Genomic DNA, 21557 nt, shown 5'->3' on the forward strand with positions numbered 1-21557 from the left:
ACAGCTGGCAAAATGATTTTCTTAAAGTCTAACTCTGACTCTGTCATTCCTTTGCTCAAGAAGCTCCATTGGCTCCTTATTGACTCTAGGAGTTCAAATCTCACCTCACACACTAGCTGTGTGACCCTGGCCAAGTCACTTAACTCTAATTGCCTTAAACATCTGAGTCTATCTCCAGTTGTCCTGATATCTATCTTGCCACTGGACCCAGATGGAGGAGAGAGTGAAGTTGATGACCTTGCACGGCCCTCCCTCACTTAAATCCAATTCACTGCAAGTCATGACATTACTAGATGTCATGGTCTTCTTTGACCATAATTGAAGGACAAACAACAGCCTCTAGGAGCAAATAGAAGCTTCTGTTTATAACCCTTTACAACCTGGCTCCAACCTGCCTTTCTAGTATAATCATACATCATGCTCCTTCACACACACTCTACGAGCTGGCCCAACTGGTCCTTTTGCAGCTGATCAGATGAGATAACATTGGATCAGTCATAGGTCTAGAGATGAAAGGGACCTCAGAGGCCATTCAATTCAACCTCCTCATTTTACCCATGAGAAAACTGAGGTCCAGGGAATCTGACTTGATCAAAGTCACCCAGGAAGTATCAGAGGTAGGATTTGAACATGGGGCTTTTGACTCCAGAGTCTGCTTTTTCTATGATACCCCATTGCCTCCCATGTAAAGAGCTTGCAAACCTTAAAAGTGCTATATAAGTGCTAGCTATTATTATTATTATTATTTTTTAGTGAGGCAATTGGGGTTAAGTGACTTGCCCAGGGTCACACAGCTAGTAAGTGTTAAGTGTCTGAGGCCGGATTTGAACTCAGGTACTCCTGACTCCAGGGCCAGTACTCTATCCACTGCACCACCTAGCTGCTCCCACTAGCTATTATTATTAACAACAATTTTCTTTATTAATTTTTTTGTGAGGCAATGAGGGTTAAGTGGCTTGCCCAGGGTCACAGAGCTGGTAAGTGTCAAGTATCTGAGGCCAGATTTGAACTCAGGTTCTCCTGAATCCAGGACCAGTGCTTTATCCACTCTACCACCTAGCTGCCCCATCAATTATTATTATTATTCACAGACACTACTTTCATCTCCTATCTCCATGCCTTTGCACTGGCTGTCCCTCATGTCTGGAATGCCCTCTCTCCTCAACATTTCCTCTTAGAATCCCTTGTTTTCTTCAAAACTCAGCTCAGGGGCTGGCTTTTACATGCAGCACTTCCTAATGCCCCAGCTGCTAATGCCCCTCCTCCCCTTCCTCAGATGATTAAGTATTTTGTATGTACTTGTACGTGTCGGCCCAAAGGTCACAGAGAAATTTGAACATTTAATAACTCCTTTAGTTTTTGTTTTTGATTTACAATACCATAACATCATATCCACTATATCTAGGAAAGGAATTTACATTATTTGTGAAAATTCAAATCTTGTAAATGGTGAAAAATACAGAAAAAAAAAACTTTCCAAAAGTTATCAAAACATCATGACTTTTGGCCCTCCCTGTACATTTGATGTTGTATCCCTGTAATAGAGTGTATAACCCTTGAGGACAGGGGCTATTTCTTGCTCATTTGTGTGTCCTCAGGGCTTGGCAGAGTGTCTGGTACATAGTTGGTACTTTATTTGTGACTGTTCAGTCTTTCCAGTTATATCTGACTCTTTGTGACCTCATTTGGGGTTTTCTTGGCAGAGATATTGGAATGGGTTGCCAGTTTCCTTTTCCAGCTCATTTTAAAGATGAAGAAACTGAGGCAGACAGTGGTTAAGTGACTTGTTCAGGGACATACAGCTAGTAAGTATCTGAGGCCAGATTTGAACTCAGGTCCTCCTGACTCTAGGGCTGGTGCTCTACCCATTGTGCCACCTAGCTGCTTAATACATGCTTGCTAATTGAGGGTTGGTGTCCACCATGGAATCATAGACAGAGAATTGCAAGGGAATTCAGAGACCATCTTGTTTTAAAGGTGAGGGATTGGAGGTCCAGGGAGTTAAGAATCTACTAAAGGTCACACAGGTTTGTGTTGGAGGCAGCATTTGAACCCAGGCCCTCTGATTCCAGAGGGAACACACCACGGTGCCTCCTTAAAAGAATCGAGAACTCAGTACTAGTCCAAAAAAACCCCCAGTCCTCCCTAAGTTCTTAGGGTTCTAAAGGGCCGCAGAGATTCACAAAAGGATTTTCTTTCATACAGAAAGTTAGGTGGCAAGCTGGAAAGAGCTCTGGACCTGATTTTAGATCTAGCCTGAGACACTTATTGGCTGTGTGACCCTGGACAAGTCACTTAACCACCCTCTGCCCTCATCTATAAAATAGGGATAATAATTGTACCTGCCTCGCAGGATTGTTGTGAGAATCCAATGAGATAGATAATATTCGTAAAATGCTTAGTTTAGCACAGTGCCCACACATAGTAGGTGCTATATAAACGGTCGCTATTAATATTATTAGATTAGGCCTGTTCTTGATAACTTGATGACAATGATGATAGAAGTTCACACTCTGGGAAGGGTAGTATAAGTAGGACTATTCCTATTTTACAGATGGATAAACAGGGGCTCTGATAGGTTAATCAATCACTTGACTGTGATCATACAACTCATTGGAAGTGTCTTTGGTAGGAATAGAACCCAGGTCCCTGGACCCCAGGTGAAACTGATTCATATAGCTAGTAAGTGTCAAAACTAGGATTCAAGCCCAGGTGTTCCTGATTCCAAGTCCAGGACTTTGTCACCCAACCTGCACGTGGATCTGTTAATAACAACCCTGGGCATAACGACTTTGAGACACTTCAGAGCTCTGATTCATGCAGGACAGGAGGAACAATGATGAAGCACATCCTGTCCCCTCCTGGCAGAGACCTGATTGGCTGCAGCTGCAGCATTAGTCAGATAATTTCAGACCAGACCAATGTTTGAATTGATTTTGCCTGATTATGCTTATTATACAAGGGACAGCTTTCATTTTTTTGGGAGGGGAGGGGAAAGTCAGGGGTACTGATAATAAAGTGATGAAGAAGGAGGAATAGGAGGAGGAGAAGGAGAGGAAGAAAGGAGGAGGGGGAGAGGAAAAGGAAAAAGAAGGGGGAGAAGAAAGAGAGGAATAAGGAGAAGGAGAAAGAGGAGAGGGAGAAGAAGAAAGAGAAGGAGGAGGAGGAGGAAGAGGAGAATGAGGAAGAGAAGGAGGAGGAAGAGAAGGTATTGATTAATTAAAAAAAAAAACTACAAAGAAGGGGGAAGCTAGGTGGCGCAGTGGATAGAGCACCGGCCCTGGATTCAGGAGGACCTGAGTGCAAGTCCAGCCTCAGACACTTTTATTAGTTGTGTGACCCCAGGCAAGTCACTTAACCCTCATTGCCACCCCCCCCAAACAAAAACAAAACAAAACAAAAAAACTACAAAGAAGAGAGCAGAAGTAAATTCAGAAGGGGACACCTGAAGACTCAGGAAGACCTGAGTTCAAATCTAGTCTTAGACACTTAAAAGCCACGTGACCCTGAGCAAGTCACTTCACCACTGCCTGCCTCAGTTTCCCCACCTGTAAAATGGGGATAATAATAGACCTATCTATGACAAGCAAAGTAGGACTATGTTAAATTTAAATAAAAAAATTCCCAATAGATAGTGCTCATTTCATATACAATTCTCTTTTCTGTTTTTCCTCTTATATGAAAACATTTGTATTCATTGATTTTTGTCAATTCCATAGTGAATTTAGAAAATAATAACCCTGGACAAGTTGCTGTTGACTCTGGGCCTCAGTTTCCTTATATGTAAAATGAGAAAATGGTATTAGATGGCTTCTAACATCCCTCCCAGCTCTAAGCCTACGATCCTAAAAACCTATTCTATCTGGGGGTATGCAACGTAAGCCCCTGGAAGGCAGGGCCATTCCCTTCTTTGTCTCTGCATCCTTGATGCCTAGCCCAGCGTCTGGCAGAGTATGAACTTACCGACTGCTCTCTGATTGACTGATCTTCCCAAGAGGCTCAAGGCTAGATGGGAGCTCTAGGAAGTGCTCCCTGATCATTCCCAGACTCATTCATGTTCCCTGGCTCTGCAGATGACCCTGGGTTTTATATCACAGCACATATGTTTAAGCCCTCTTCCCTCTCCAAGTATTAGAATGTAAGCTCCTTGAGGGCAGGGACTGCCTCCTCTTTGTCATTATATCCCCAGTATCTAACTCAGGGCTTGGCCCAGATTGGATACAGTAATAAATGCTTGTTGATTGACAACTATTTTTTAACTACATATTTTATTTTATCTACATATTTTATTAGATACTATTTTTTTTGGTGGGGCAATGAGGGTTAAGTGACTTGCCCAGGGTCACATAGCTAGTAAATGTCAAGTGTCTGAGGCTGGACTTGAACTCAGGTCCTCCTGAATCCAGGACTGATGCTTTATCCACTGAATCACCTAGCTGCCCCGATAACTATTTTTTACATGGTGTTTTAAAGTTTGCAGAATGCTATACATCATCTTTCTTTTTTTTGTGTGTGCGTGTGTGTGTGTGTGAGAGAGAGAGAGAGAGACATACACAATTGGGGTTAAGTGACTTGCCCAAGGGTCACGCAGATAGTAAGTGTCAAGTGTCTGAAGCTGGATTTGAACTCAGGTCCTCCTGAATCCGGGGCTGGTGCTCTGTGAGCCTCTGATCCTTTGTCTCCAGTGGGATTTAAACTCCCTTAGATATTACTGATTCTAGGTCTGGGGCACTAATCACTACAATGCACTGTCCTCTGTAAACCAACCCTGTGGCTGTGCTCTAACCACTACACAACACTGCCCCCCTCTGAACCATCCCGTGGATGTAGGTTCCTTTTTTTTTTTTTTTTTAGTGAGGCAATTGGGGTTAAGTGACTTGCCCAGGGTCACACAGCTAGAGTAAGTGTTAAGTGTCTGAGGCCGGATTTGAACTCAGGTACTCCTGACTCCAGGGCCGGTGCTCTATCCACTAGAAAGCACTTTCTATACATTATCTCTGCCGAGCCTCCAAGGCCTGCTATGGGCAATTTACCAGCTGAGTGATCTGGGACAAGTCATACCCCTCTGCGCCTCAGTTTCCTCAACAGTAAAATGAAGGGTTTGGCTTAGATGGCTTCTGAGGTCCTTTCTGGCTCTCTATCTAGGATATGCTATGATCTGGAACATGAGGGGGCCCATGACATGACCTTGGGCCCTTTTCAGCCTTTGAGGTAGGTACTGAGGCCAGAGAGGGGCGGCCTACCCACCAGAGGTGAAGAGCTGGGGAGGCAGACCCACCAAGGACACTAGTTTGAGGCTGGTCCTCACTAGGCCACTCTAGGAGCTGGGAGACCAAGGGAGGAGGACCCAGGACCACAAGTCCAGCCATCTTCATTAGGTGCCCTGAGACAGAGCCCCGGTCTCCATGTCGTAGTGATGTCAGTTCTAAGTTACAGTACAATAGCTTAAGAAATGGAATACTGTGATCCAAACAGGAACACTCTGTATATCATCTTGGTCTTAATACAATAGACCTTCAAATAGAGGTTCTTACCATGGGGTTTGTGAAGCTGTTTGTTTGTTTGTTTATTTATTTATTTATGGTGGGGCAACGAGGGTTAAGTGACTTGCCTAGGGTTACACAGCTAGTAAGTGTCAAGTGTCTGAAGCCGGGTTTGAACTCAGGTCCTCCTGAATCTGGGGCTTATGTTTTATCCACCGGGCCACCTAGCTGCCCTGAAGTTTTTTTAAAAAGTGATTTGATAACTGTACTTCAACATAATTGGTATCCTTTGTAAGGAGCTAATATAGTCTACAAAGCCTGTGGATTTTCATTTTCAGATTTTGTTGTTGTTGGTTTTTTTGGGTGAGACAATGAGGGTTAAATGACTTGCCCAGGGTCATACAGCTAGCAAGTGTCAAGTGTCTGAGGCCAGATTTGAGCTCAGGTCCTCCTGAATCCAGGACTGATGCTTTATCCACTGTGCCACCTAGCTGCCTGAAACAAGCATTTATTAAATACCTTTCATGTGCCAGGAATTATGCTAAGTACTTTACACATATTATCTCTTTTGATCCTCATAACAACCCTGAGAGGTTATTATCCCCATTTTATAGTTAAGGAAACTGAGGCAAATAGAGGTGAAGTGACTTGCTCAGGGTCACACAGTTAAGAAATGTCTGAGGCTGAATTTGAACTTAGGTCTTCCTGACTGTAGGTCCAGCCTCTACCCATTGTGCCATCTAGGTATCTCACTGATCTTCTCCAGTAGATCAAGGCAAATAGAGATTAAGTGACCTGCCCAGAGTCACACAGCTAGTAAGTATCTGAGGCCTCATTTGAACTCAGGTCTTCCTGACTCCAGGCCCAGCATTCTAGCCACTGAGCCACCTCACTGCCTCACAGAATCATATATTTAAAGCTAGAGATGACTTTAGGGAGTCATCTATTCCAACCAATCCCATTTGATCCTCATAACAACTCTGGGAGGTAGATGTTATTGTTATCCCCATATTAAAGATGAAGAAACTGAGGCAAACAGAGGTTAAGTGGCTTGCCCAGGGTCACACATAGTAAAGTGTCTGGAGCCAGATTTGAATTCAGGTCTTCTTGTCTTCAAGTCTAGGGTTCTATCCACTGTAACACTTAGCTGACTATAAGGGATTAGATTAGGCTGCTTGGCCCCACAGGTGGGAATTAAGAAGAAAGGCAGAAGTCAGAGGGAGGCACATTCAGTTGCGTGTCAGGAAAATCTTTCTGACAAAGAGAGCTATCACCAAATGGTATGGGCTGCCTCTAGAGGTCATGGGCTCCCTGACACTGGAGGACCTCAAGCAAGGTTGGAAGGCCTCTCCACCTGTGCTGGAGAGACAGAGAATGAACTTTGGACACTGGGTGTGAGGCTGCACTTGCTGCCACCAGTTAGGCCTGGGGAGGGGGGGGGAGAGAAGCTTACCTGGGGTGTGGCTAGCAGGTGGGATGGGGTGAAGGAAGAAAGGAAGTACACTATTAGGCAGCATCTTATTTTAACTAATTAGAGGGGCAGCCCGACATAAGACATAGACAATTGGCCTCAGAGCCAAGAAGAAGTTAAAGTCCTGCCTCTGAAACATACTGGCTGTGTGATCCTGGGCAAGTCCTTCAACCTTGCAGTGTCCCCAAGAAGCTCTCAAAGCCCACATGTTACAAAGCAGGTACTGATCTGCTTTAGCAGAGGGAATTCATTACAGGTAGTGTACTACCCCAATGAAATAATTTTTTTTTAAATAAATTCACCTATGTTTACCTGCTGAAGTGCTGTCTGTGGTGTCTAAATTTCTGTACCCTGTTTTAAAGCCCTAGTTGTCCCACCCTAGTTGTGGCTCTGCTTCCATATACATTCCTTCTTTGTGTCCAAAAGAGAGAGAATTTTTCAGTCGTGTCTGACTGTAAACCCCATTTGGGATTTTCTTGACAAAGACACTGAAGTCATTTATCATCACCTTCATTTTACAAATGAAGAAACTGAGGCAAACATGGTTAAATGACTTGCCCAAGGTCACTTGGCTAGTGTGTGAAGCCATATTTGAATTCAGACTAGCTCTCTATATACTGTGCTACCTACCTGCCCCAAGAATGATAATAACTAACATTTATATAGCACATTAGAAAGCATTTTAGAAATATTATTTCATTTGATCCTTATAGCAACCTTGGGAAATAGGTGCAATTATTGCTTCCACTTTATGGAAATTGAAGAAACTGAGACGGAGAGAAGTTAAGTAATTTGCACAGGGTCACACAGGTAACAAATGTCTGAAGCCAGACTTCTAAACTCCAGGCCCAGGGTTCTATCCACTGCGCCACCTAGTTGCCCTAGAGGAAACTACAACCTAGTGCAAAGAGACCAGCCCCTGTAACTTCTGCTAAGGATTAATTGGCTGGCAGGGGTGATGGTATTTGTTTGGTTTTTTTCACAAGAGGGCTGGTAGAGGGAGCCCTGCTTTGAAGGAGGAGACCTGTAAAAATTAATTGACCCTTTGTGTGCAGACTTCCCTGCTAAATAGCTTTTGGAAACTCACCAACGTTATCCATTTATCCGAGTGTTCCCAGAAAAGTGACTCTTTGAAGACACTGGCATCCAGCAGACTTATTAAGCCACACAGAGAAGGCAGCATGCCATACAGTGGCAGATCAGGCATTTTTACCCTGGCCAATTTCACTCAGTGCGAAGCCAGACACAGCAGCCCCAGCCCCTCCCCCTCCCCTTCAGCTTGGCAGACAGCAGAGGTCCCTCACGGATCATAGATTGAGAGGTAGCAGGGATCTTGGAGACCATCTAATTATTGTATCCCAGGACCAAATCTCTAGAGTTGGAAGGCACCTCTTCTGTGGCTCCCAAGAAGCCATGTGGTCCAACTCTCTCCTTTCACAGAGGAGGAAACTGAGGAGAAAGGAACCTTCTCAAGGTCATTGGAGGAACCAGAATTAGAACCCGGGCTCTCTCACTTCAAACCCAGTGGCTTTCCCAAGACACTACATTGCCTGTGATAAAGACAGCCATTTCTAAAAAGGATAATCATTGAAATTTAAATATGACCATGAAAGTTTAAAAAGTGATTGACATCCATTTTCATTTGAGCCTTAAAACAACCCTATGTGGTGGTGGGTGCTGCAGGTCTCATCTCCATTTCCTCCAGATGAGGAAACTAGAGTTGAGAGAGGTGGACAGTGTCAGAGGTAAGATTCCGCCCTGGGTTTGCTAGATGCCACATCTAGTCCTCCAGTCAATATGACACACTGCCTCCTGGGAAAACTCTCATACCTGGGGTACTGAGGGGGGCCCAGCAAGGCTTGTGCACTCCCTTTCCTTTTCAGCTGAGGAGGCACTCACCTGGCTATGAAGTCGCTGTAGTTCTTCTAGGCTCTGCCTCAGTTTCCCTCTTTCTCCTTCCATCAGTTCCCTTAGCGCTCTTGAGTCCTCATTCGTTTGTCTTATTTGCTCTTCTAAGGTATCATCGTCAATTCTCCGGGAGCTCTGGTAGAAAAAGAGATACACCAACCAGTCAGACATAAGGAGAGGGAGGAGGAGGAGAAAGGGACAGAGACAGAGACAGAGAAGCAGAAGAAGCAGAAAGTCAGAGACAGAGAATTAGACTGAGAACAGGATAGAGAGAAAGATAAAGATAGAGATAGACTGAGAAACAGAAACAGAGACAGAAAGACAGAGACAGAAACAAAGAGAGACAGAGAGATCCTTTGCTCAGTTTTTAATTGCAAATAACCAGTATTCATTATTGCCTTAGTGTTCAGGGAAAGGGGGAGTCATTTAATTGGTATATTCCATCATATTCCCCAGTTTGACACCATTCCTTCTTTCCCCAGATTGATCTGATTCAATTGAATAAACAACAAGCATTTATTAAGCACCTAAAAAGACAGAAATGAAATAGTCCCTGCCTTCAAGAAACTTATATTTTACTAATGGATTCTACCTATCCATATAGGCCCTAGACAACCACAACAAAACACCAAATTGACACAGCCAATACCCAAAACAGGTAGGGACAGCTATCCTACCATTTTATTTCATCTACCGTTTCATCTCAACTGGCAAGTTAGAAAGATTCTGAAACTCTGTGGGAAGAAGAAAATGGAAAATAAATAATAGCTAAAGGAGTGAAAGTTTGAGCAGAGTCAACAAGGCAGAAATTTGCCATATTTTGCTGAAGGCATAAATCAAGGAAATAATATGTACATAAAACTAATTTGAACAGTACCTCTCCCTGTAATGCACAAGAGTCTAACTAGGAATACCAAGAGCTCCTCACAACTGACCTATTTATTGACACACTTCTCTGGGCAGGAATTTTCTCCCTCACACACCTGATTTTCCAGCCAAGTAGTTCCACAGAATTCCAAATAATCCTACTTGCAATTTCCTCATACGGGATATTCCATCTCCCACCTCCATCTCTTTGCATAGATTTCCCCACTCCCCCCATCCCATACCTGGAGTGTTCTATTTCCTCAACTCCACATCCCTAGCTTCCTTCAAAGCACAGCTCAGAGGTCACTGGTTCTTAGGGCTAATTGAAATTACTTTGTATTTTCATCTCTGTGTAGATGGTGTCTCCCACAGTAGACTATAAGTTTCCCTGGGCCAGGAATGCCTTGGTTTTTGCCATTGTATGCTCAGTGTCTTATACATGATAAGCACTTATTGAATTGAATGAGCATCATCCTATCATATTAATAGGGAAGTAGGAGCTCATCCAGTTATGGAGGGGCTTCCAAGAAGATTGTATTTCTGAGTTCCCTGACCCTGAGCCTCCACTTACCTCTCTAGCATTTCCAGAATCATAATCAAATTAGCACTAAATGTGTGATGGCATCTTAGTGGTCATTAGTCCAACTTTCGTTTTTTAGATCATAAAATCAAGACCCAGAAAGGGGAGGTGATTCACCCAAGGTCACACAGGTGACAAGTGGTAGAACCAGGATTTGAATCCAAGTCTCTTTACTCCAAATCCAGAGTTCTATGTACAACGCCATCATGCTATCTCTTAACCTTAATTGCTGTCCCACATCTCCAGTGCTTTCAGGTGAGCTGACTAAATTTTAAAATTTAATTTTACATTTTTCAATGAACAAGAAAATCCCTTTTTTCCCCTTTCAACCTCTCTCCCATAATTCCCTGACCACTAAGGGGAGAAAAAGAAAAAGAGAAAGAAAACCAAATAGTTAAGCCTATGGCCATGTCTAAACAAGATGTGCCTTATTTTGTAGCCTGAGATGGACTATGACTCCTTACACTTATTCCATGCCCATGGTCTTGTTGGCCTCACCCTCGATAGGGCCCCACAGGGCCTGGAGAGGAGGTTCACAGCTTTGGCATTGGCAGGGAGCTTGGAGGTCATCCAGTCCAGCCTTCTTATTTTAAGGATGGGTAGACGGAGGCCTAGTGACTCGCTCACCTTCACCCTACTGATGAAGGGCCGAGCTGGGGTCCCAGCCCAGGGCCTCCGACTCCTAGCACAGTGTCCCAGCCACTGCCCAAGAAGTCCCCCAGCAGGGCCTCTTACCGTGGGTTCCATTCCATCCACTATGCTCTGAATAAGCCTCTTGAGCTCACTGAGAGCCGTGCGCAAGCTGCCGGCTGGCACGTCCTTGGCTGACGACGTTTCTGACGACTCGTCCATCGAGGAGTCTGTGGAGACGGCTGAGTCGGCGCTGTCATTCCCCCGGAGATGGGAGCAGAGATAGCGGACCTGACAATAGGCTTCCCAAAGCTGCAGCCTCAGCTGGCCCAGGGAAGAGATTACATTGGCATGCGGGGCAGAGAGGAGGCTGCCAACCCTGCCCACGCCTGCTGCCGAGCTGAGGAGCCCTCCCTGCCTTTTCTCACCCAGGAGAGCAAGCCTTCCCCTTGTCCGTCCTCACCCACCCCTTCTGTGAAATGCTGCTGCTGTGCCCTGAGTCACTTTCAGCACGTCTGACCGGGTCCATGCTTGCCCCTCCCCATGTGTTGTTTGGGGACATTCATGCACGAGTACTTAAGCTGGAGAGTCATGTGGAAGGGTGAGGGAAAGGTTAGGGGCTTCTGGAAAGGGAGGGGCGTGGGGGAGAACCGGAGGCAGGCTGAAGGTTCTCAGGTGCCAGCACCCAGGGCTACAAAACCGGGGCAGGTCAGTCCACAGTCAATTCACAGGAATTTAAGTGGGAGGAGCTGGGAGAAGGAAGGAATGGACATTGGCTATGCCCTGACAATCCCAGAATCCCAGAGCCAGGTGGCCATCTGGCCCAATCTGGCCCTGGGACAGCAGCCCGCCCACCCACATCCCCCCAAAGTCATCATCCACTCTCCATTTGACTATCTCCACGTTGGTGTCTGGTACATAGTAAGCACTTAATAAATGCTTGTTTGCTGATGGCCAACAGACTCCTGAGGCAGCCCATTGCACTCTGGGACAGTAAGGAAGGTTCTCAGGAGCAAGACTTAGGGCTGGAAGGGACCTTTGAGGTCCAAACCCCTCATTTTACAGCTGATGAAACTGAGGTCCAGAGAAAAGCAAGTAGACTTATCCAAGGTCACACACATAGTCAGTACGTGACAGAGCCAGAGTTGGAGGTCAGGGGCTCCTTTCACAGCTTGAAGCTTCCACCCCCTGCTCCTAGTGCTGATTGCTCAGACCCAGCAGAGCGTGGTTAATCCTTCCTCCAAATGACAGCCCTTCAAATACTTGAAAGTACTCAGAGACGGAGATTGGTCCCCTGCTGGGCCTTAGTTCGGGTCAAATGACTAGTTTCTTTGACAGATCCTTATATGATACAAACTCATCAAGACTCTTTGTCACCCTGGGTGCCCTCCCCTTTCTCTTTGACCTTCCTAAAATGTGCTGCTCAGAACTGAACCCCAAACTGCAGGTATGGAATTCCCAGGAGGAGAAGAGTGGGGCTCACCTCCTTGTCCTTGAACCACAGCCTACTCTTTTTTTTTTTTTTTTTTTGGTGAGACAATTGGGGTTAAGTGACTTGCCCAGGGTCACACAGCTAGTAAGTGTTAAGTGTCTGAGGTCAGATTTGAACTCAGGTCCTCCTGACTCCAGGGCCAGTGCTCTATCCACTGCGCCACCTAGCTGCCCCTGCTTCTTTTTTTTTGGAGGCATTGGGGATGAAGTGACTTGCCCACAGTCACACAGCTAGTAAGTGAGTGAACCTGGGTTTGAATTCAGGTCCTCTTGACACTATTTACTATTTACTGCATTACCTAGCTGCTCCAGAGGGTATGCTTCTTGAAGGTAGTGACTTCCAATTTTGTTTTTAGATCCCTAGTGCCTGGAATATAGTAGGTACTTAATAAATGTTTAGTGAGTGAGTGATGATAGAATTGTAAGCTCCCCGAGGGCAAGAACTGTGTCATTTTTATCTTTGTGTCTAAGCACCTTGCACAATGCTTGGCACATAGTAGGAGCTTAATAAATGCTCATTGATCTAGTAATGATAGAAATAAGCTCCTTGAGGTCAGGGTTTGTGTAATTTTTGTCTTTGTGTCCAAACACCTTGCACAATGCCTGGCACATAGTAGGTACTTAATAAATGCTTATTTATTGAGTGATGATAATGATTATAATTAGATAATGATAATGATATTTGATTGAGTGATGCTAGAATGATGGCTCTCCAAGGGCAAGGACTGTGTCACTTTTGTCTTTGTATCTAAGCTTGGTTCATTTTTTCAGTAGGGGACCAAATCTGCAATTTTATTGGCCTAGAGAACTCCCAGTGAGTAAACTCTCTCTACCGGTGTAGATCAGGAACTACTTGGCAACATATAATCAATCTCAGAAAGCTGTCCAGGGCCCTGTGAGCGTAAATAACTTCCCCAGGGACCCACACATGGGAGACATTTCATAAATGCTTAGAGTAAGTCTCCAGGGAAGGAAAACACGATGTGGCCAATTCTAATTTAGGCCATTAGCCCGAGTTGTCAGGAGATTCCCAAGGTTACCTGTCCCATCCTCTGGGGCCACACAGAAGACAGGTCTCCAGTCTCAGTTGGCTGTGCCTGGAACACATGCCCACTTCGTTGGTACCCATCACCATCTTGTTCTCTTCCTTGTAGGCTCAGCTGAGCTGCTGCCTGCTCTGCCAGTCTAACCACCCCTTCTCCTTTGCCCACCTCCCCTCTGAAAGTCATCTCCCCCTCCTTAAGCCTCCCTACAATGCCTTGCTGACTCTCCCTTGTAGCATCCTTGTTTGTGTGAATGTCCCATCCCTCTAGTGGCATGTGGGCTCATTGGAAAGGTGGACTGTGACATTTTTCTGTTGGGCTGAAATCTGTCTCCCTGTGACCTCCACCCTTCTGTCTGCTCCCATCTCAGCTGAGCAGGAAAAGTCCATCATAAAATCTTTTCTCCACAAAAATCTTTCGTTGGACCCCAGGTTTAGAGCTTGAAGGAACCTTAGGGGCCATCAACTGCAACCCCCTCATTTGACAGATGAGAAAACAGGCTCTGAATAGTGAAGGTTGTTATCTAAGGTCACAGGGAAGAAGAGAGAGGCAGAATTTGAACCCAGATCCTCTGACTTCAGAGGCAAGCATTCTTCATATTTTCAAACAGTTAAAAAGCATCATCATGTAAGTGACCCCTTACATCTTTTATTCTCCAGTCCAAACATTCCTACCTTCTTCAACCAATCCACTTATGACATGGTCAGATGGGTAAATGAAGGCCCAGGAAGATTAAATGATTTGCCCAAGATCACCTAGGCAGTAAGCGGCAAAGCCAAGATTTGAACCCATGTCCTCTCACTTCAAATCCAGCTTTTTTTCCTATTGTGTAATTAAAAAATTTTTTTCCTCAAGTGCCCAGTCCTCTCCTCATCCTGACTCCCATCTTCTGGATGCTCTCCAGATGGCCAAAGTCATTCCTAAAATGTGTTGTCCAGAATTTAGCACAATATTCCAGATGCTGATTGACTGGGACAGAGTACAGTGTGGTACTATCAACAAATCTGATAACGTGACCCCATTTGGGGTTTTCTTGGCAGAGATACTGCAGGGGTTTGCCATTTCCTTCTCCAACCCATTTTCCAATGAAGAAATTGAAGCAAAGAGGGTGAAGTGACTTGCCCAAGGTCACACAGCTAGTAAGTGTCTGAGGCTACATTCGAACTCAGGAAGATGAGTCTCCCTGACTCCAGGCCTAGGGTTCTGTGCACCATGGCGCCCCCTAGCTGCCCATATAAAATGTTAGTTATCATCATCATCCCCACCACCTAGTTCTGGATACTTTGTATCCTTCAATGCAGCCCAAGATGACATTGCTTTTTGGCCTCCATATGTTATTGTTGATTTGTATTGAGCTTGTGGTCCACTAAGCCTCTCCCCACCAGATCCTTTTTTAACTCTTGGTCCACAGTGTCACAAGTCCTCCCACCCAGGAACCAAGCCTGAGCACACCCAGGTCATTTCAGTCCATCCTCCCCAGAAGTCACACCTGTTCTCGTTCTTGCTCCAGCTCCTCAGCCTCCATGCTCTGCTCGATTTCGGACAGGAGTGATGTGCTAGTGGCATTAAAACTCTGCAGACTCCGCTCATCACTGAGCTCTTCCACCTTCACCTGGAGCTGCCGGTAGGAGAGCCGGACGTCCTGGAGCTCCAGTTGACTCTGATGGAGCTTTTGAAAAGACAAGAAGGAAAGGATTGTTGGGCAGGAGTGAGAAGGGGCGGGGGGGGGGGGGGGAGGACTGGGGCTGGGAGAGGAGGAGTCTGGCAAAGTCCAGAGTATCTACAACCCAAGTGAGGCTCAGCCTTTGTTTGCCTTCCCTCTGTTAATTATTTCCTACTTATGCTGTCTATAGGTTCCTTTGTATATATTTGTTTGCATGTTGTCTCCCCCATTAGACTGTGAGCAACTTGAGAGCAGGGACTGTCCTTTGCTTCTTTTTGTATCCCCAGAGCTTAATACAGTGCATGGCATAAGTGGGTATTTAATAAATACTTATTCATTGATTGATCATTTGGATGCCATGGTGTTTTTTTTGGGGGGGGCAGGGCAATGAGGGTTAAGTGACTTGCCCAGGGTCACACAGCTAGTAAGTGTCATGTGTCTGAGGTAGGATTTGAACTCAGGTCCTCCTGAATCCAAGGCTGGTGCTTATCCACTGCGCCACCTAGCTGCCCTGGATGCCATGGTTTTAATAAGACAGCAGTTATTTTTAGATTGGGCAGCTGGGTGGCACAGTGGATAGAATGCTGGGCCCAGAGTCAGGAAGACTCCATGAGTTCAAATCTGGCCTCAGACACTTACTAGCTGTGTGCCCCTGGGCAAGTAACTTCACCCTGTTTGTGTTATCTATAAAATGAGCCAGAGAAGTAAATGACAAGCCATTCTAGAATCTTTGCAAAGAAAACCCCAAAAGGGATCACAAAGAATCAGACAGGATTGAAAAATGACTGAACAATCCAGGGAAAACATCTTGGGTTAGTTGTTGGTAAATTTGATTTTTTGAGTAGTAAAATTAAACTCAGAAGCCATTCATTTCTAGGGTTGCCCTTCACAATTCTTAAAATTTCCCCATCTAAAATATTCAGCTGCTATCTTGCTCTTCCTCCATTTCCAGGTCATAGAATTAGAAGGGACCCCACAGGCCATCCAGCCAGACAAGCATCCCCTCTTCAATATCCCTGACATGTCATCATCCAGCTTTTGCTTGAGGACTTTCAATGACAGGGAGCTCACTACCTTACAGCTCAGCCCATTCTATATTTAATAATAATAATAGCTGATATGGACTTAAAACTAGCAGGAGCCTTTGAATCCATCAAGTCCAACTCTCTCATTTTACAGATGAGGAGACTGAGGTTCAGAGAGGTAAAGTCAAGGCAGAAAAGGTCTAAGGTGGGATATGAACTCCCGTCTTCTTGATTCTAAGCTTCATCTACTACATTGTTTACAGAACATATAAAAAAACTTATAAAATGCTTTAAATAATTTTTTTTGGTGAGGGTTAAGTGACTTGCGCAGGGTTACACAGCTAGTAAGTGTCAAGTGTTTGAGGCCAGATTTGAACTCAGGTACTCCTGACTCCAGGAGCCAGTGCTCTATCCATTGTGCCACCTAGCTGCCCCCTTTAAATACATTTTAGTACCTGAACTCTTTAACAACTTAGTGATGTTAAGGGCTAAAATTCTAGCTAGTCTGTCTAAAATATCTAATGAGTGGTCGCCAATAAATTATAAGCTTTAGCAAGAGTTAGACTTTTAAGCATTTATTAAGGAGAATAAGAATTTGGTAAAGAGAGAGAAAAAGGCCCAGATTCCTATCTATTAAAGGGAGAGTGCATTTCTAGCTCCACTCTCCACCAGAGTCCAGAGGAAAGAGAGTGAGACTGAGCGCCAGTCTCTTCCTTCCTCCTCCCACTAGCCCGCGTTACTTCCTGATGCCAAAGAAAAGACTCCTGGTCTTGCCCTCAAAGACCTTCACTTCATGGGCGGAACTCTTCTACAGTAAGTCTCCAGCAGGTGGCATTATTCCAATCGTTACAGTGAGAAGTAGTACAACAATATTATTATCCTGTCTATGTTACAGATGAGGAAATGGGTTCAGAGAGATCAGGCGACAGAGAGGTCGAGGGTGACACAGCTAGTAAAAATCAGGGCTTGGAATCGAACTCATGTTTTCCTAACCAAGTCCAGGGTGCTATCCACTAAGCCACCCTGGCTTTCATTTTTGTATAACTCTGTTAGGAAGTGTTTTCTTACATTGAGTCTAAATAATAATAACACATATATCACTTTAAGGTTTGCAAAGTGCTTTATAAATGTTGTTTCATTTTGTCCTCACAACAAACCCTGGGAGGTAGGGGCTATTATTATTCCCATTTTATAGATGAGAAAACTGAGGCAGAAAGAGGGTAAGAGACTTACTTAAAGTCACTCAATTAGTGTACAAGATAAGATTTGAACTCAGGCCTTGCTGACTCCAGGTCTAACATTCTATACACTGTACCACCCTCAATGACAAACCTTTCCTCATCCCCCTTAATGCTAGTGCCTTCCTTCTGTTGATTATCCCAATTTATCAGTGTATAGCTTATTTGGACATAATTATTTGCATGTTGTTTCCCCCAGTGGACTAGGGGCTCCCTGAAGGCAGGCATTGTGTTTCCCTTTGTTTCTTCAAAACTTAGTGGAGGGGCAGCTAGGTGGCACAGTGGATAAAGCACTGGTCTTGGATTCAGGACGACCTGAGTTCAAATTCAGCCTCAGACACTTGACTCTAGCTGTGTGACCCTGGGCAAGTCATTTAACCCTCACTGCCCTGCAAAAAAACAAACAAAAAACTTATTGGAATGCCTAGTACAAAAACAGGCGATTGATAAATGCTTATTGGAGCAGCTAGGTGGCGCAGTGGATAAAGCACCAGCCCTGGATTCAGGAGGACCTGAGTTCAAATCTGACCTCAGACACTTGACAGCTGTGTGACCCTGGGCAAGTCACTTAACCCTCATTGCCCCGCAAAAACAAACAAATAAACAAATAAACAAACAAATAAATAAATGCTTATTGACTGATGGTACCAGCTAAATACCCCTATCAAAATCTGTCTCTTAACAAATTCCCTTCATTCTTGTTAGTTCTACCCTGTGGGACCCGGCAGAACAGGGCTAATTCTGACCTTTAAGAGCCAGCAATCACATTCCCCTAAATCTTCTCTTTTCCCTGCTAATATCCTCAATTCTTCTTTTAACCAGTCCTGACAGGGTCCAGTCTGGGGGCTCTCCATGAGATGTCCTCCAACTCCTCAATGTCTTTCCTTAAAAGTACTGGACTGGGGGGGTGGGGCAGCTAGGTGGCACAGTGGGTAAAACGCCAGCCCTGGATTCAGGAGGACCTGAGTTCAAATCCAGCCTCAGACACTTGACACTTACTAGCTGTGTGACCTTGGGCAAGTCACTTAACCCCCATTGCCCTGCAAAAAAAAAAAAAAAAAGGTACGGGACTGGGAAGTCCTCTAGCTCCTTAGAACAATCCACACCCTTACCACTTCCTGCCCTATTGTCCCAGTGGTCACCAGAGGTCCAGTGCAGGGGCTTTCAGCCAGTTCTCTAGCTGGGTATCTATGTTTCCCTGCAAGCCAGAATGAGCAACAGGGGGGCACTTCTAAGCAGCCAATCTCCCTACTGCCCTGGATGAAGGGGGCCTCAAAAGGCTGTACCCCCACGGCCAAGGGCCCCCAGTAGGGCCACTGCCTCGAAACGGCTCTGACAGTACCCGCCATCTCAGTGGGGGCTCAGCCAGCCCCACTTCTGAGGAGCTTCAGAAAGAATCAAGAAAAATGATGTTCCTGGGAAACATTTCCCAGGCTCAGCTGGCGGCCCCATGGGCAGCACAGGGCACCAGCACATAGCTTGCTCATTCTTTATTGGGAGAAATCCACATAATATCACAGCAGGTGAGGTTCAGGGCAGACAAAGTCAAGTCCTTCCATATTGGAAGGAATTAATTCAATTATTCATTCATGCCAGAAGGTGCTTAATTAATGTTGACGTGAAGGAGGGGAAAAGACCATAGTAGCCCCAGGCTGGGGACAAGAAATGGTTCACCAACTTGACAGCTATAAACCAACCTCTGAAGCGAAAAAAAAAAAAAAATGAAAAACCGGGACCTACAATTCTGTGTTTTGAAAAATGTAATCATGGAATAACAACTTCCTTTTCAAGAGTGCTTCAAGGTTTGTAAAACACCGTTTTATGGCGATGCTTTGAGGCAAATAGTGCAAGTATTCTTCCCATTTTACAGATGAGGAACCTAAGCTTCAGAGAAGGGAAGTGATCTACCCAAAGACATTCAGCTTATAAACGTCTGATGGGTGATTCAAACCCCAGCTGTCTGACTTCAAGGTGAGAGCTCTTCCCTCTACCCCCCCACTTCCTTCTTTTTTTTGTTTGTTTTTTTGGTGAGGCAATTGGGGTTAAGTGACTTGCCCAGGGTCACACAACTAGTAAGTGTCAAGTGTCTGAGGCTGGATTTAAACTCAGGTCCTCCTGACTCCAGGGTCAGTGCTCTATCCATTGCACCACCCAGCTGCCCCTCCCCACTTCCTTCTACCAGGTATGGTCTATGGACGTGAATATGTTATATGTAATGTGTACAGCAGGGGGCAGCAAACCATGGTCCTAAGCCAAAGCTGGACCTGTAGCTTGCTGATGCCTAGTGTGCAATAGCTTAAGCATACAATGATATTTTAAAACTATATATATATATATATACACACACATATATATATATATATACACACACACATTCTAACATACATCATATATGCATGTGGGTCTATAATATATATCACACATATATGATATTTGGGTATATCTATGTGCATTTCTTTCTTTCTTTTTTTTTTTTTGGTGGGGCAATGAAGGTAAAGTGACTTGCCCAGGGTCACACAGCTAGTAAGTGTCAAGTGTCTGAGGTCGAATTTGACCTCAGGTCCTCCTGAATCCAGGGCCGGTGCTCTATCCACTGCACCACCTAGCTGCCCCCATGTGCATTTTTATGTGTTGTTTTTGTTTGTCCTTCGTTCTCGAAGAGGACCATGACATCATGTGATGCCATGATTGCATTGAATTGGATTTAAGAGAGGGAAGGTTGTGCAAGGTCACCAGCCTCACTCTCTCCTGCAGAGCCATTTGGGTACAGTGGCAAGATATAGATCAGGAGGGCTGGAAATGACCCTGGATTGGGGTTAAGTGACTTATCCAGGGTCACACAGCTAGTAAGTGTCTGAGGTGAGATTTGAACTCAGGTCCTCTTGACTCCAAGGCCAACACTCTACTGCGCCACCTAGCTGCCCCTGTGTGTACATACACACATACGGAGACCCATACATATATTTTCATATGAAATATATGTATGTGTATGTGTACATATATGTGTATATGGCTGTATATATTTCATAGATGTCTGTATTTATTTCTTATATTGTAACGATTGGAATGATGCCACCTGCTGGAGACTTACTGTAGGAAAGCTCCAACATGAGGAGAGGGCCTCTGAGGGCAGGACCATGCGTCTTTTCTTTGGCATCAGGAAGTGAGGTTTGCTTGTGGGAGGAAGAAGGGGGGAGGCTGGTGCACTGGCTCGCTCTCTTTCCTGAGGACTCTGGTGGAGAAGGCAGCTAGAAATGTGTTCTCCCTTTAATAGATAGATGAATCTAGGCCTTTCTCTCTCTCTCTTTACCAAATTCTTATTCTCCTTAATAAATGCTTAAAAGTCTAACTCTTGCTAAAGCTTATAATTTATTGGTGACCACTCATTAGATATTTTAGACAGTATAGCTAGAATTTTAGCCCCTTACAATATGTATGTGTGTATATATGATATTTGTATTTATATATCTATGTATATATACATAGATATGCATACCCATACATATATCATACATGTGTTCATATGTAGGTGTTTATGTTTATGGTACATGGGTATATGTGTGTATACACACATGCATACACACACATATATATACACACACTCATACGTGTATTTTATGTTTTTATATATGTATATATAGGTGGAATTTGGTATCCATCCATGTGTGTGGCTACAAATTAAGCAAAAAGGACCAGAGGCAGTGGGAAGGAGAAGGTATCCAGGTGTAGGTACAAGTGGCAAAGTCAGTGGAGTCAGAAGTGGAGCTGGGAGAGAAGAGGGTGCCTGGCCTGGGCACTTGCTCAAAATGAAAGGTCCTAGAGGGATTCACCAGTGGGAGAGAGAAGTAGGGGAATCCTCCCGGGGAAGAAGGCAGCTGAAGCATGAAGTGCTCATAGAATTAGAGATTTAGTTAGAAGTGACTTTAGGGCAGCTAGGTGGCAGAGTGGATAGAGCACCGGCCCTGGAGTCAGGAGGACATGAGTTAAAATCCAGCCTCAGACACTTAACACTTACTAGCTGTGTGACCCTGGGCAAGGCACTTAACCCCAATTACCTCACTTAAAAAAAGAAAGAAAGAAGTGACTTTAGAGGTCATGGGGTCCAACCTCCTCATCTTAGAGATGAGGAGACTAAGCCCTGGTGAGCTTAAAATGACT

The 21557-nt window shown here is 44.8% G+C and overlaps 1 protein-coding gene across 4 annotated transcripts in view; it reads right to left on the reverse strand.

Moving 5' to 3' along the window:
* The window catches only part of BICDL1 (BICD family like cargo adaptor 1), a 142069-nt gene that overhangs the window by 27961 nt on the left and 92551 nt on the right, over window positions 1-21557 (reverse strand). For 3 of the 4 annotated variants that reach the window (XR_006354175.1, XM_043978320.1, XM_043978318.1), the window contains 3 exons: window positions 14963-15142; window positions 11045-11263; window positions 8854-8997 (listed from right to left, as the gene is read on the reverse strand). Coding sequence is in view for 3 of the 4 variants with exons in the window: in XM_043978320.1 (XP_043834255.1) it covers window positions 8854-8997; window positions 11045-11263; window positions 14963-15142 (543 nt within the window). In the remaining variant the exon portion in view is untranslated. The remainder of the gene's footprint in view (window positions 1-8853; window positions 8998-11044; window positions 11264-14962; window positions 15143-21557) is intronic. The other variant, XM_043978321.1, reaches the window with a different exon arrangement.

The sequence above is a fragment of the Dromiciops gliroides genome, chromosome 1, assembly GCF_019393635.1.
Source record: "Dromiciops gliroides isolate mDroGli1 chromosome 1, mDroGli1.pri, whole genome shotgun sequence".
NCBI lineage: Eukaryota > Metazoa > Chordata > Mammalia > Microbiotheria > Microbiotheriidae > Dromiciops > Dromiciops gliroides.